Source organism: Lytechinus pictus, chromosome 11 (assembly GCF_037042905.1).
Source record: "Lytechinus pictus isolate F3 Inbred chromosome 11, Lp3.0, whole genome shotgun sequence".
Classification (NCBI taxonomy): domain Eukaryota; kingdom Metazoa; phylum Echinodermata; class Echinoidea; order Temnopleuroida; family Toxopneustidae; genus Lytechinus; species Lytechinus pictus.
This window is the reverse complement of record NC_087255.1, coordinates 21283267-21300955: the sequence shown is the minus strand read 5'-3', so window position 1 is coordinate 21300955 and position 17689 is coordinate 21283267. Positions and strand designations below refer to the sequence as shown.

At 36.0% G+C, this 17689-nt stretch overlaps 2 protein-coding genes across 2 annotated transcripts; both read left to right on the top strand.

Annotated features, from left to right (window-relative positions):
- Positions 1-2448: 2448 nt before the first annotated feature.
- Positions 2449-8687, top strand: LOC129270983 (beta-1,3-galactosyltransferase 5-like). Its single transcript, XM_064107000.1, has one exon. It carries the CDS (start codon positions 4705-4707, stop codon positions 5890-5892), a length of 1188 nt encoding a protein of 395 aa, XP_063963070.1. The 5' UTR covers positions 2449-4704; the 3' UTR covers positions 5893-8687.
- A 4859-nt stretch (positions 8688-13546) lies between these two features.
- LOC129271963 (beta-1,3-galactosyltransferase 5-like) lies at positions 13547-14439 on the top strand. The gene has a single exon (XM_054909211.2). It carries the CDS (start codon positions 13649-13651, stop codon positions 14408-14410), a length of 762 nt encoding a protein of 253 aa, XP_054765186.2. The 5' UTR covers positions 13547-13648; the 3' UTR covers positions 14411-14439.
- The last annotated feature ends 3250 nt before the right edge of the window (positions 14440-17689 follow it).

The window sequence follows — 17689 nt, the reverse complement described above, 5'->3', positions numbered from 1 at the left end:
GGCGGCGTCAACACCAAATCTTAACCGAAGGTAAAGTTTTTGAAATGACATCATAACCTAGAAAGTATATGGACCTAGCTCATGAAACTTGACCATAAGGTTAATCAAGTATTACTGAACATCCTGCCTGCGGTTCAGGTCACAAGACCAAGGTCAAAAGTCATTTAGGGGCAATGAACTTAGACCATGTTGGGGGAATCAACATCAAAATCTTAACCCAAGGTTGAGTTTTTGAAATGTCATCATAACTAAGAAAATATATGAGCTCAGTTCATAAAACTTGAACATAAGGTTATTAAAGTATTATACCAAACATCCTGCTTGAGTTTCAAGTCACGTGACCAAGGTCAAAGGTCATTTAAGGTCAATGGACTTTGGCCAATTGGGGGTATTTGTTGAATGCCATTATAACTTTTAAAGTTTATGAATCTGATTCATAAAACTTGGACATAAGAGTAATCAAGTATCACTGAACATCTCATGCGAGTTTCAGGTCACATGACCAAAATCAAGGGTCATCTAAGGTCATTGAACTTTGGCCATTTTGGAGATTATTATTAGATTGCTGTCATAACTTTCAAAATTTAGATACAGTTTAAAAAATTTGGATATAGGGGTAATCAAGTATAACTGACAAGTCTTATGGGTCACATGATCAAGGTCAAATTCAAAAGTTGCAAAATGACACAATATTGAAGGTCACTGGTCTTTTTTCCGTGGTGATGAGTGTCTCAGTGGTTTCTTTTAATTGTTTTCATTCACCTTAACATCAACATTAACATGGAATCAAACACACCTCTACACAAGGAAACACATTTAAAAAAAAACATCACTACATAAACCACAACAAAACATTAAAAAATGAAGAAGCAGGGTCTTGATTTGAATGGATTTTCATCTCAATTGACACAGACAAAAGAATCATGTTCTGTATTAACCCTTCATGACTATTTCTGCTCGTTTTGCAGCTTTCCAATTCAGACATCATCCAACACTTTTGAATCCTGCTCTTTTCGTCATGGCATGATCATAACAAGCATGGTATCATTTTAAAGGAAACTAAATGATCTTTTGAATGATATCAAATATGCATTGTGTAAAATTTTGAGTTGGGAGAAATTAATGGCCAAAATCAGATTTCAAAACTTTTTTGCTCGTTTTGCAGCTTTTCAATTGAGACTTTATCCAACACTTTGAATCCTGCTCTTTTCGTGATGGCATGGTCATAGTAAGCATTGCATCACTGTGAAGAGAATTAAATTATCTTTAAATGATGTCAAATATGCATTGTGTAAAATTGGGAGTTGGGAGAAATTAATGGCCAAACTCAGATTTTCAAATTTTTTGAGGGGTTTATATATGGCAAAAATATAGATCCATGGACATTTATCATTCAGCTGGCATGTCAATGAGCATTCGCAACGCACTCTGAATAAACTCATACGAAACTCGCTGTAACTCGGGGTGCTCGATCTAAAATCGCTCTTCTCTCGTGGGCACCTCCACTTGACTCGTAAAACGATCGCAATGCTCGTATTTCGCTCTTGAAAACTCGGAACGCACTCGCGTATACTCAGATGTGGCGAGTTATTACGAGTTATGACGAGTTTATCTCGAGCTTCTTACGAGTTATTGCGAGTACTGCGAGTATATGACGAATTTAGGTGAGTTCAACACGAGTTAGAGCGAGTTAGCAAAATTTTTGAACATGTTCAAAAATTTTGAAACTGCTCACGACTTCAAGGAGAGTTGTCCCGAGCTTGAAAGAGCTCCGCCGAGCCATGCCGAGTTGTCGCGAGTTATCCCGAGTTTCATGGTGAGCTTTATGCGAGTTATCGCGAGTGCCTCATTTTGGCAACTCTCCATAACTCGCCATTACTCGCGATGTTAACTCGCCAAAGTGGAAACCTTGCTAAAAAAAATTTGCCTTTCTCTTTCTCCATTTCTCCCTTCTTCTGATTTTCGCAGTTTGTGCAGCAATGTTTGTTTATTTTTACTCTGTTGTGTTGTGTGTCTTATTTTTTGCTGTTGTTTTGTTTTGTTGTGTCTTCATGTCTTTTTTTTGTCTCTGCTCACCTTTTAATATTAATTTCCTTTTTTATAATTATTTTTTTATATCTTTATTTCATTATCTATTTTGTATTGCTGTTTGCTTTTGGCCCATATAGATTTAAGTGTTATACTTTTTTTTTCTTCTTGAGTGGTCCACACTTTACAAGCTTTGCTTTTCAGTGGGTCACTCCATTTTTTCAACATATCTTGCATATTGTTATTATCAAATTGGAAATATTATCTTCTGTACAATGTGTATATTCTTTATATTTGGTTTATTTGAATATTTATGTCATTTATATTTTCTGCTGTTATGTTTTATTTATTGTAATTATTGCATTATAAATTTTGTTGGAAAAATTAATAAATAAATGAATGAATGAAATGAATGCCGAATGAATGATGGTTTATTGATAAAAATCAAGACATCATCGCGGCTAAGGCCGAATTGCGATGTATTTACAAGGTAATAATGACACACAAACATTGTTCAAACAATAACAAAGATAATTACAAAATAAATAATACGGATAAAGTATGGTATTGAAACTACTTGTGTTGTAGAATTCTAGAAAGAAATATTAACTGAAAGTGAGTTATGTGTCTGGGAAATGACTAGTGTGTATGCCATTGTAGTATTCAACTATATAATAATAAAATCGAAAATATTAAATTAACGGAAACATTAAACAAATTTGCAAGAGTTATTTCAAATTACGAAAACATGAACGATAAAGGAATAAAAACTATATGATTCGTGCATGTGCTATTATTAGTTTATGAAAACGTGGGTAGCGTATGTGTTAACAATACGTCTAGTATACTGCCAGTTTGTTTAAATTTTATGTATACTGATTTCAAATAATTACCTATTAAAAAAAGTTATGTATTAATCACAAACATAATAAAATAATGAACAAATCCTTAAATCGGTGAAAAAATATGAAGATTATAGTCAAAAGCGTTTCCTGGTGTACAATCAGATTTGAATAATAGAGATATACTGGCGGGAAATAAGTAAAATATCATTAAAATTAATCTGAAACTAACCATTTCGTGTAAAGACTATGAATATTACATAAAATAATTAATTAACAACTATTACGAATTAAAAACTGATTGAATCATGACATTGTATATGTACAGTTAGATAATAATTGATTATGATAACTCAAGTCTAAAAAAATCGATCTAAAACCGTCACATCGGGTTTCCAATAGAAACCATTAATAACAATAAGGCTTTTTTTATCCAGGGTAGTTACTTCAGTTATGAAACTGCTCTACCATTGGGGCCTGCATAATATCTCCGTGATCGATAAGTTGATATTGACTGCTGTCGAGCAATTCGTATTATGATGCTTTTTTAGGAAAAAGAATAAAACCCAAAGAAACAGCATTTAAAAGGTTGAAAATTGTATATTAACAAGTAAAATCAGACAAAGAAACCACTGCAAATTTCATCTAATGAAGAGGAATAAGGTTTTTTTTTGCAGATGAAAGTTTTGCATTATAATTCTATGCATGCATGTCTTCATTATCGAGCAGATAACATCATCTCTACATTTATTCTGTATTTTAGTGTTAAATCAAAAGGGATTGAGATTCAGTACGAATAGTGTCTTCCGAAAATTCTCTTATCGATTTTTTCATCTATGATTTTACAAATGACTCATCAAATAATTTTTTTAAATCGTGTGCCTCAACACCAAAACAAAATATATAATAGCATGAAGAGATTTGGCTGCGATGTCTGAAGTTTTCAAAAGATCATTTCCTCATGTGCATACGACATCAGGGTTTTTGTAGACACGTGAGAAATGAATCTATGCAGACAATGGAGCGTGATTGAGGCAATATGGAACAAAGACACTAAGCTTATTCTCTTGTCTCGCTCGCTGGACAGTAACCATCGCCGAACCATCGACGTTACGTAATCATTCTCCAAGGATGAGTTTTAAGTACCCATTTACTGTCTTCTTTCTTCAGGGGTGGAATTACCGAAGCGATCACCTTCATCGCCATCGATTGTGTTGATGGCCAGCCGAGCTGGAACGCAGTGATTTTGCGATGAGGTGATGAGATTTTAGTTTTTAATAAAATCAAAACCAGCTCATTCGTTTAAGCACAAGAGATGGAATCTCCATAGGGAGTAAGCTGATTCGCGCTTGGTGTTAACGTGGAAACAGTGGTGGCCGAAGAACATGTTGGAGTAGCGGTCAAATTGATCTCACGATCGAATCCGATGACAAGTACTCTATTAACTCTACCAATAGGACTGTAAATACAACAAAAACTAATAACATAGAAGGTGCCTCTTGTAAATGTCAGCTTACTAGGAGTTTCCATCGATCAAATTTTATGTTTGAAGAAAGGTGGAAACCAAGTTATTTTTTTGTGTTGAATATTATTCAACAGTTACACGTTTTGTCGTCGATTGGTACGGGATTGGACGGAATACATTCGTGAATATCGATGGATAACACAGTTTGCGCAGCTGGTTTCGAAGATCTTCAACGGACATTGCCTCGTTGATGGTGTTAATGGATGATCTGGAAAGAATTTACGGAAACTTCATTTTATTTTCTCCGTGTACTTACTTTAATGAGAAAGAGATAGGAGTTGTTGGAAGGAGAGCATTTGGATACCAAAAATGGCGATACGCCAAGGAATAAAACGCCGGATTGTTGGCCTGATGGCGGTAACGATCCCTTCATTAATCACCGTGTATCTTGCCTTCCAAAGACACTCTTCGGTTTTCAGTCGGACTGGAAGAGATCGACAACGAATCGACCATCGAGCCATCACTGACCATCCCTTACACAATTGCTCATGCTATATGAGCTACATCAGGAGCCATGGTGGAAGTATCGGAGGACCAGAGTTAGAAGTTGACGATAAAAGTAGTGTCAAGACAAACTCAACGCAGTTTTTGACACCGAGTAAGCCCAGTAATGAATATATTGCAACTCCAGCGGTTGAGTCCCCTAAAAATTATTTGCAAGAACCGATAGACAAACATCTTTTTAATTACATCCATAACCCAGAGAGAACTTGTTTTCACGAGAATGGTACAGAAATTGATGTCTTTCTTGTATTCTTTGTCTTATCAGCACCAAGCAATTTCGAGCAACGTGATGCCATCCGGAGGTCCTACGGTATGAGAGATACATGGCCAAGCACTGGCGGTGGGCAAGTCGTGGCGGTATTTTTGCTGGCTTCCACCAGCAAACCAGAGCTGCAGGAAAAGATCGACACCGAGTCCACTAACCATGGGGACATCGTGCAAGAGACCTTTGTTGATTCGTACCTGAACCTGACACGTAAGACAATCATGGGACTGAAATGGGTCAAGAACCATTGTAGACACGCAAAGTTCGTCATGAAGATTGATGATGACACTTCAGTCATCCAACCACGCCTTCTCACGATCCTACGCAATGCAAACCACACTAATTATACATTGGGGCACGTCTTCAAGGAACCAATTGTGATGCGTAACAAAAAAAATAAATTCTACTTGTCCAAAGAATACTATCCCGATAATCACTTCCCTTCTTACCCCGTTGGCCATGGGTATGTCATGACGACAGACGTGGTCGATGCCGCTTTCAACGTCGCTGTCACTATTCCATTATTCCCTTGGGAGGATGTCTTCTTCGGTACATGCCTTCAAAAGCTCAATATACACCTGAATCACGATACAGATTTCTTCTTCTGGGGAAAATACACTGCACTCCTGACTGGCAATGTGAAAACGATATCAAGCAAACACGTTATAGCAACAGATATCCCTCCAAAGGACATGGTTCGTTTCTACCAAAGATTCGTGATGACGTGATGAAAAAGAAAATGAAGGCATAAGACCCTGTGTAGAGATTTAATTCAGTTTGCGAATTCGTTGCAGTGTCTCAAACTCCGATGTTTCTCATTCGAACAGAGATGTTCCACGTGTGGATACGATCATGTCACGTATGCCATATTACTTGTTGTAATATGGCATACGTGACATATGCCATATTACTTGTTGTAACAACAACCATATTACTTACTTTGGCTTACTTTGGTGTTGAGGCTTGAAGCTTCTGTTTATGTACCCCTCGTTACTTGGTTAGATGGGGATTGTAAGGGTTGTACTTATAAGTGGATATAATCTCCAGTGTTTCTTAAGTTGATTCTTAAAGCTGTTAATGGTTGTGGCATTTACGGCAGATTCTGGAAGGCTATTCCAGCTGTTCACACCCCGGACAGAGAATGACACTTGTCTCTTCCTAGACTTACATGCAGGTTTTCTCACTTTGTGGTTATGCCCTCTAGTCCGGGAATCTACGTTCATATCAAACAGGACATCGCTCCTTAAGTCCTCAAATTCATGGAAGATTTTGAACATTTGAATCTGATCTGATATTGGCAAGAATCTTCAAATATTTTATCTGCGAGGCATATTTTGAGGAAATCAAACCCCCAAACCCATGTATTTGTTATGGAATGAAGAAATTGATATTCATGGATAAGATATACGGGGCGGCTATCTCAAAATAATATTTGTGTTAGGAAAAGGGTGGAGTACATCTTTCTAGTAAACGAAAACGCGAAAAATAAGTTTCAACATTGTAAGGCAAGAATTACACATAGCAATTTGAAGTTATATACAGTAATTGTGCTCAAAAGTTAGTGAACCCCACCACAAAAATACACTCTTTCATGCTGAGTGTTGGATGTAGAAAACACCACTACTATGATCGGCGAGCCAAGAGAAACAAACTAATGAATGTGATATTTTATCACCTGACTTCACAATTAAATATCTAAAACATGTCAGATCTTGAAAACACTTTTGAGCTCCACTGTATATGTATGCATACATATATATTATATATATATATATATATGTATATAAAGAGAGAGCGATCCTCAATTAGAAGAAATTAGAAGAATCAAAGGTTGCTTCTAATTTATTGATTATAAAAATATGAAATAGTTATATGGTACAGTAATAATGTTTTTATTCAGTGAAGAATAAATTATATATGGTGTAAAATGCTATGCAAATATCAGTTTCGTGCTAAACTTTAGGGGCTAAGCTGTGCATACGGTGCAATGTCCCAAAATCCCCAAATCGATAATTATTATTTTTGAATGTTTAATTCTGTAATGGTTCTGGATAGTGTAAAAATCCGACCAGACATATACTCATGGAAATTCAACGGAAATTATGACGTAAACTCTACAATTCAATGACAAAAATACCACTTTTATAACTGCTGTTGTGGTTGTACTTTTGTGACGGAGATAGCCACACAACTGCTCCATTCATGTTGATAGAGGCGCAAGAATCTGAGATTATACAATGTGAGAAAGGTTTTCTGTTTAAACGGCCTACATTTTTTTTTTAATGTCGATCATTAATGATTCCTGGAAGTAGATTAGATTTTGAACTTGGCCACTGACATTCAGTAGGATACCCAATGTGGCTTATACCCTCCCCGTATAACAAGCGGAAAACCCAGGGTTTCTTTAAAAAGTCTGACAAGTCAAAACAAAGAGGTTCAATCCATTTTCTATTTTCCCATATTTTTTTTGACAAGCAAAAAGAGTCATTACTCCGGACCTGTTTCTATACTTCACCCGTTAGAGATGGGGGATGTTTCAAACACGTTATGTTTTTCAAAAAAAAAATTCAATTCTTCTTCGGGGGGGGGGGGGGGGTCTGGATCCGCCACTGCGCCACTTCCCTCGGTCGAAAATTTCATTTCTTCATTTTGTTTGGCCAGTAGCCTATAGATCTGATAATTGAAGGGAGAAGGGTGTGCGGGGGGGGGGGGGGGCTCTTCAATATCCACTGTATCCCATATTGCCCCACAATTGACAGACTGTTCTATCGTACATGTAAACATGACCAAAAGCGCTCATAAACAATAAAGTCATTTGATGTCTGAAAGCTTGATAAAATATTCATGGAGTCGTATCAGTATACCGTCCGATTCATCAAACGGTGGAACAAAAGACCCTACTCCTATACCACCTGAATTTATCTGCTAGGTTTGATGGCCTTTTCCTGTTCCATTGGATACGGATAGATTATATTATATGTATGTATGGAAGTAGAATTGTAATACATGCGATGGTCAGTGTGGTTTAATAAGATGGGATAATAAAGGTCTTTAAAGATATGATAAAACCTCTTTTTGTACCGTATCTATATATTTGTTACATAGTAACGTTTCTTGACGTGTAGACCCTTTCAATATCTCTCCTTCTTTCTTTCTCCCTCTCTCTGCCCGTTTCTCTTTCTCTTCCTGTCTTCATATTTTTAAAGACTATTTCCTATTATCTCTATGTTCGTGAAGCATAACTATTTTGGATTTATTTTTGCGTGTGTATGTGTAAAATAATGCTTTGTTACAAAGTGTGAATTCCTGTTCCATACTGATACAAAAATCAATAAATAAATAAATAAATAAATACATATATATATATATACATGTAATATAATAAATGCGTAGCTTCACTCAAGGTCCATCAGAGCTGTCATATATATTCTTGGTCTCGCCTCACTGCTGGCCCGCCTCCGTGCTCTAGTGGTTAAGGTGTTCAGAACCAGGGACCCTGGGTTCGAATTATAGTTGAGATGTTGAAGAATATAATCAGGACTGAAAGTTATTGTTGAACCCTATTTCACCAACGGTGCATGTTATTGAATTAATTCCAAAGTAGTTTTAAAAAAATACTAAAAATAATAAAATGCATGGAATAATGTGAGGAATATTTTATCGAGGAAGCTTGTCGATTGAAGTGTTAACTTTAAAACTCCAAAGAATACAAGAAACAAACCAAAAAAGTAGCAAAACCACAGAAATAAGAAAACGGGAGATTAAAATGAAGTTACACAGTAAAATCGCAGTTCAAAAAAGTTCATAGCGTTGTATGAAAAATAGCATTCTTACTGTGTAGCAAAGGTATGTGAGAAGAAATCTAAAAGTAGAGAACAGGTGGATAGAGAGAGGGAGAGAGAGAAAGGAAGTGAGAGAGAGAGAAAGGGAGTGAGAAAGAGAGAAAGAAAATGAGAAAGGGGGGGGGGCAAGAAATGGGGCAGGGGGTAAGTGGGGGAAGAAGGAGAGAGGGAGAAATGAAAGATGGAGTATATACGAGGATAAAGAGTAGGCTAACAATAGGAATAACGAAACGCAGATGTTGCAGCTGCGCGCCTGATTGCAGATTTACAAGTGTTGATTATTAAATATTAACTAAGAGAATTAAAGATTAACTTATGTTTTAGGTGTGATGACAGAATAATTTAATTCAAAATGTTGTATCCTAAAATATAATTATGGCATTTCAATTTTTAAATGTCAAGAAACTGCTTTCAGAAATGGAACTTCATGTACATGCATATAGACTCATGCGTAATTATGAATAAGGGGTATTTATTTGTTTATTCAATTATTTACTTTGTTTTATTTATTTTGAACTACAGGGTTTGTCTGTTCAGTTTTGAAAAAAAAAACGATTTACAAAGGAGCACTGCAGTTAAACCAACATCATTTAAAATGGAAATACAGAGTAAGGTATATCATTAACTACTTACAACAAAGCATATATATATATATATATATATATACCAATATATACCAATATACTATACCAATTATAATTTCCTTTGTCATGTGAAGGTGAGTTTTGAACAATGACAAGCCGCCATGCCTCAGCTGGATCAAAGCTATTGCTTTGATACAGTACACGTATGGGAGAAAGTATATAAATGTGTGAAGTTATACATGTACTACAGCTTTGGCAACTCTTTATATAAAAAGAGTTGCCAAAGCTGTAGTACATGTATAACTTCACACACACATATATATATATATATATATATATATATATATATAGCTCTGTGGAACCTTGATTTATGCTACGCCTACCATTGTACTCTTCATTCATTTCTTTCACAACATATTTAAATAAAAGAGTTGCCAAAGCTATTGTATAAATGCAAACAACTTGTGGCAACTCTCTTGTAATTAATAAACAATAAAAGAAGTAAAAAATGAGAGAATAATAGATGCGTAGCTTCACTCATTCTGAGTTTGATTCAGAATGGATGACAGCTCTTGAATGAAGCTACGCATCTTTTATTCTCTCATTTTCATTTCTTTCATTGTTAACGGCGTATATATACAGTGCGTTTCAGAAAAAAGTTAATCCAAAACTAGAGGGCTGATATTCTGATCATATTTGATATTGTGAAATTATTCTGCATGGATATAAATGAGAAACTCATCAGTTTTCCATTGATACCCTATTTGTACCAATTGTGCCACGCATGACCAAATCAATCGATGTTTAAGACAACATGTGCAGAGACCACTTTTTCCAACTTCTGGTAAAGTGGACAAAATGTGCACTTGATAGAATATGTTTTCTAAAGTAATTTTTGAATGAAGTGTTACTTGAAGCATTTTTCTGAAATGATGAGTGGAAGGTAATGACTTATCATAGACCTGGTCTTATTCACCCACGCCTTCAACATGTCCTCCTCTCCTTTGAAAACAAAGCCGGAAGCGTGGAAGGATATGCTCGTCTCACCAATGGCAATGCCGGATCATTGTGCAAAGCATCCACCTCATAACAAATTCAACCCTGCAAGTCATCGAGATCTTGGCAAAGAGTTTTAAGTGTCTCCAAAGGAAATATTCACAGGCTGTGACAGATGATCTTGGTGGCCGTTCAATGCCATGGTTGATTGGTTGAGGGCAACAACTCAATGTCCAAAGCTTTCTCTGAGTCTATCACGAATGATGTTGGAACGATGGGCAGGAGCGCCGTCCTGAATCACTCCTCACAACTGTCTCTCAAAATGTGAGTCCAGCTTTGGTATGATCTCCTCGTGAATGGTGTGCAAGTACATTCACTTATTTACACTTCTTTGAAAGAAAAAGGGTCCAATCAAAAGATGTTTGCCAGCTCAGGAATCGATGAAAGTATTTACATCAGCCTCTGCCTTTTCATCACGTTTTCAAAAACTTGGAAAAAGTGGTCTCTGCACCTTTTGTCTTCAACATCAAATAATTCCGCCATGCATATGGCACAAATAGGGTATCAATGGAATGCTGATTAGTTTCTCTTTCATATTCATGCACAGTAATGTCACAAAATTAAATATTATTCGAATATCAGCCCTTTAGATTTGGATTACCTTTTTTCTGAAACGCACTGTATATATATATATATATATACAAGACATCAGAAATGCGAAACAAATTCACGAGTAATGCAGTTTTTGAAGTGCCAACAATTAAGTTCTTTTATTCACTCTCCAAATTTTCGGTAGACATCTACCTTCTTCAGGGAAGATTCGTGAATTGTGACAAGTTTAAGGACGTTCCACAGTTATGTTTGTGCGCATTATGATCTGCGCATAGTTTACACTCTGCGCGCTGACGTCACAATTGATGAACAGGTGACTAATTAGCTGCGGGTATGAGCTGATTTTTCTCATCTTCTGCACTTTAACTGCAAATCCGATGCGTTATTTCATTAAGCTTAAAAATGGAATTATTCCATGGACCATTAAAAAAAAATTCTCTACAATTTCAAAATACTTTACTCTGCAGTGCTGCCAAGAATCACGAATATTACCCCGAGTTTGAATAAATGGTAGAGTGGTTTTGATTTTTTCTTCACTTAGATACAAAGCATTCGGCGCATTTTTGGTGTTTTAAAAAGCACATTTGCTCTGATAAAAATGCTGATAGTTTAAAAACAAGCACATGAACCCCTAGTTTTTAATGTTTGTACCTCTTAGTTATACCTTCCTCTACAACTCTGCAAATTTTTGTGAAAATGACATGGATTTCGAATAAAGTGCAGCATTTATTGTACGTTTGTAGTTTGTTACTGAAATTTCAAATTTTTTAGATTGGGATTTTGTTATCTTTTACGCCATTTTTAAGAACTGACAGTGCTGTTAAACTAAATATTGCAAACAAATAGGACTATAAATAGATTATCCATTCTAATTATACAATTATTAACTCTCTTGCGAAATTTGATGACTTTTTCATGTATTTTGACTGAATAATAGAGGTTTAAACTCATTGTAGTAATTTTGGGCGGTCTAAAAATGCCAAATTCTTTTGAATGCGCAATTCTTAAGAACATCAATTTGGGTGAACTTTGAAGCTCTATAGCAAAAAATCAAGCACATGGACCTATGTTAATTTTTGCATATTTCGAATATTAAGGTTCTAAAGTATCTATGTGCAAAGTTTGGTGAAAATGACATGGATTTCACTTTAACTGTGGAACGTCCTTAAATGACAGTTGTTTTTATTAAAGCGTGTGCGATCTCAGCGGGACTAGGGTAACCACTGCTAGGTGCGCAAAATGCTGTTATGAATGTATAGTGCGCGCTTTTTGGTAATAGACCATTAATGACGTAAGTTACGTAATAATAAAAGAGTATGATTTAGGTTTCGTAACAATAAAAATATTTCGTAATAATAAGATTGTCTAACTGAGACCGCGCACGCTGCACATTGCACAGAGAGATCATAATAAACAAGATAGCTGAATTAAGGAAATTAAGGCAAAGAGGAGAAAGATATGATTATCTATAGAATGTGAATGCGTTGAGCCAAGACAGATCTTTGTTGAGGCCACTTTCAAACGTATATATATATACATATATATATATATTAATATATATACTGTATACATAAAGGCGTTTATCATTATTATTGTTATCCCAATCCCAATCCAATCAAGCTCAAAGTTTGTCACTGCACGTCAAGGCTATATTTTATATAGAATATAGATTTTATTCATTTTCGCTTAAAATATAACGAAATTCAATTAAAGTATGAATACATGTTCAAGCATCACAATGTGAAATGTCTGCTATGATGACTTTAATGTTATTTAATATTAATTTTAAACTGTACTTTGTACCTCATAACCGTATATGTATCTTACAAAGAAATTTAATGAGAAAAAAAAACATGCAATAAAGCTATAAAAGCAAGACGGTGTGCAAAATGATATTAAAAATGGATCGTAGCTGTTATAAAAGAGGGTGAGGTGATTAACGGAGAAGCGTTGACTTCATCCATTCAGATTGGATTTAAGTAACGAACCAACATTTCAATGCTTTGCTGTGTTGATCGGCAGATATCGATTTCCTGGATGGTGATGTAGTTGAAGAAGTTAACGTGGTAGACGACTGTCATTACATTATCATCTTAAAATATTGGCCGGATAACGTTTGTACACACCTTTTTACCATGCGCTTAAGAATCAAACGTCTGTCGTGCGGACTCGCGGCAGTTACTGCTTCACTTATCATTTTGTATCTAAGGAACTCATCATTTCTAAATTATTGTGAAAGAGATCCGCAACGGACTGACAGTCTTGACATTACTAATCACCAATTACAAAATTGCTCGTGTTATATGGATTACATCAGAAAACATGGAATACGAGGAATACCAACAAGAAACGCCAGTACCTTGAATTATTTTCAAGAACCGATAGACAAACATCATTTCAACTATACCCATAATCCAAAGAAGATATGTTTTCACAAGAATGGCACTGACATGGAAGTCTTTCTCGTATTCTTTGTCTTATCAGCACCAAGCAATTTTGAGCAACGTGATGCCATCCGGAGGTCCTACGGTATGAGAGATACATGGCCAAGCACTGGCGGTGGGCAAGTCGTGACGGTATTTTTGCTGGCTTCCACCAGCAAACCAGAACTACAGGAACAGATCGACACCGAGTCCACTAACCATGGGGACATCGTGCAAGAGACCTTTGTTGATTCGTACCTGAACTTGACGCGTAAGACAATCATGGGACTGAAATGGGTCAAGAACCATTGTAGACACGCAAAGTTCGTCATGAAGATTGATGATGACACTTCAGTCATCCAACCACGCCTTCTCACGATCCTACGCAATGCAAACCACACTAATTATACACTGGGACACGTCTTCAAGAAACCGGTTGTGATGCGTGACAAAAAGAACAAATTTTTCTTGTCCAAGGAATACTATCCCGATGATCACTTCCCTTCCTACCCCGTTGGCCATGGGTATGTCATGACAACAGACGTGGTCGAAGCCGCTTTCAACGTCGCTGTCACTATTCCATTATTCTCTTGGGAGGATGTCTTCTTCGGTTTGTGCCTTCGAAAGCTCAATTTAAAGCTACATCATGAAAAAGGTTTTTTCTTCTGGGGTAATTATACTAAACTCCTAACTGGCAATGTGAAAAAGATATCAAACAAATACGTTATAGCAACAGATATTCCTCCAAAGGACATGGTTCGTTTCTACCAAAGATTCGTAAGAGCGTGATGAAAACTTATAAAGTCATAACATCTTGCGTGAAGATTTTTTTATCTTGTGAATTCGTTGCACCGTCTTGGCATAGATAATTTATAATCTTTACAAACTCCGATGGTTCTGATAAGAGCACAGATGCCCCATGTGATGATCTGAGCATGCCACTGCGTTTGTAAAATGGAACCATATATAGGCAAGATCGTTCAAACAGGAGACAATCCCTGGCTTAAACATCCTTACCCACTGAACGCTTACTTCCAAGTATAACCCCTGGGAAATGAGTAGTTTAAAAACCTAGCTTTAATCTTAGAAGCCAAGTGACCAGAAAACCTTTCCAGCTCATCTAACAAAGCTTTTGCACTATGAACTCAGTTTACAATAATTGTGCGACACCTATTATATCTTATCTGACCATTTAGGCCCAGGACAATACTGTCCATAACATGGGTGTCGATTTGTGTTGTGAATCTATTGTTCAAGGGGGAATGATCTATTGTTTCACCCCCCCCCACTTGAATAGTATGACGTCACGGATCGACACCAGTGGACTCCATAAAAATGTAATGGTGTAAATGGTAATTCCAATATACCCAAGCAATGAAATCTGCGGTTGTTGTGAACTAAATCGTAACCTTCAGAACGTTTAATAATAAATGAATATCCGTTACTCTCAGGTAGTCATTCTTCCCTTGTTGTAGGCTAGTTCCTATAAGCATTTTCACTCAGCGACGCACGGAGGATTCAAGAGCAGAGTAAATGATTGCCCGACATGACAAAGAGCAACAAAGAAGTCTTTGTCGAAAATTGGTGAATAAAAATAGCAGTTCAGTCTTTAATTCTGGACAAATGACATATTTGCAATTTTGGCGTCAGCACTGAAACAAATTAAAAAGAAAATGCTGTTCTGCTTCACAAATTTTCGACAAAGACTTCTTCATTGTACTTTGTCCTTTGATTTGCATTTGAAATTACTTTAATTCTGTTCTTGAATCATCCACACGTCGCTGAGAACTCCCTACTTCCCTATTCTACGGAGGAACATAAGATTGAAAGACAGAGCACTGTCCCCTGTACACCAAAGGTGCAGGTTTGAGACTGCTAATCTTGTTTTCAAATGCCTTAACAGTGGTCTTTCCCCGTCATACCCGACAGAAACCAACACAGTAATCCATTTTTGGACATATCAAACCAGTGCTGGCTAGTGAGCATTTTTTAGCCACTGCCCCTCAAAATACAACGAACAATCTATCCCTTGAACGCCAGATTGCCGGCTTGGTTTGAACTTTAATGTTTATGTTTTGTTACATGCTACTACTTTGTTCCTCAAATTGTAATGAGCTTTGCCTTTTTTTATTTTTTTTTATTTTATAAAATACGCAATATAAATTTGAAAATTAATATTATTATCAAGGACCACCACTACTTGACGGATCTTTTATATGACTATCGAGGTATACAATTTTCCCTCAGTGATCATTCCTCTGATCGTTTAGGTGATCTTTCGGATTTCCATAATTTTTTTAACGCTTTAAAATGCATTGATCGTTCAGCGGTATTTTTTTAAGGTCAGTTTGTCTTTTGGTCGTCCTCCAGCAATCTTCACGCCATCTTAATTGGTTCTTGTATGTTTGCGTTGATCTCTCGGAAGCTTCTAAAGATATGCCTCATCTGATCAGAAGTCTTCTGATGAAATGAGAGATCATCGGAAAACTCGTTAAAAACGTACTGGAAATGGGTAAAAGACTGGCACACGGATGCCATGAGAAGCCACAAGTTGCAGAGGGGATCACTGAAGCAAACTATTGAGATCATTCTGTAGGACTACAGAAACTTTGAATTTTGACCAAGATCAATACAGCTCTGGACAGTCATGATAGTTCTCTCAGAGGTTTCAATCAGTCCCAGTGGGATAGTAATTGATCTTTTATTGAATATCTCATTAAAATGTGTATTGTATTCGCCTGTCAAAGAGGGTATCCCACACCGAGGATCCACGAAGCCAAGAATAACGTTTGTCTGCATCAACGTTAATTTCTGCTTAGTCTAATCTGACAAACCTTTCTTTCGGTCTCACCGACTTAATCTACGTTGTTAAAGTAATTACAGTACAACTGTAATTATCATATGTTGAAACCAAAACATGTATTTAATATTCTTGAATAATATACGTGGACGAATATACTCTAAATACAAACACATTGTTTAGTTATGTGACATCACAAATGGGTTTTTTTTTTAAATAAATGTGTGAGGTGACTTAAGGCCACCGCACACCTTCGACTGTTCGTGATCCGATTTTGGAATAATCGCATTTTGCTCATTTTCTGAAAATGTGAATGGAACATATACTTTTATTTGAGGCTAAACTTGATTGGAATAATACTAATAACCAGTTTGAAAGATTGCAAGTCTTTATTTTGGAGTAAAGGCCAAATTAGTTTCAAATCGTAGCCAATCGTGCGACTGTTATGGCGTCATTACGACTAGATATCAAATTTGCTTTTATTGTAAGAAGGATGATAGCAAAGTCACAAATTTGAAGATAGGTATTCGTACGATGATTTCGAACATTACACAGTAAGCTTGTGCAAACAAGCTTTAACAATAAAAAATGCAATTACATTATATTCCGTAACTCCACAAGGCGTATTGATCTTAATCATGTAGTGGTGAAACTTAACAACCAAATTATTCCCAGAGTTGAAAATACTAGGTTTCTTGCCGTTATTATTGATAATAATTTAACATGGATACATGACATAAATAAAATTGAGAACAAAGTTGCAAAAAATATTGGAATAATACATCGCCTAAGTTTTTACTTGCCTAAAACTGTATTGCGTACATTATATTGCTCTTTAATCTTGCCATATTTTTATTACTGTAATTTGGTCTGGGCGAACACATACCAAACCCATCTTAAGAAATTACGTTCCCTTTGAAATAAAATTGTGCGTATTATTTCACCAGACGACAATATACCACTAGCAAATACTAAAAATTTGTTTCATTCCCTAAAATTGTTGAAATTAGACGACATCAATAAACTTCAACAATGTCAGTTTCTCTACAAGTGTTTAAATTATCAAATTCCACAAAAATTTCGTGATTTGTTTACGCATGTTTCCAACATACATTATTTTGATACCCGCTCAAATAATCAAATATTCATTCCCAAACATAGAAATATAATTTTCCAACACAACATTCGTTATACTGGCCCCAAAATATGGAACGAAATTCCGGATTACATCAAACAATCTCTGTCAACTAGCTTTAAGTATAAAATGA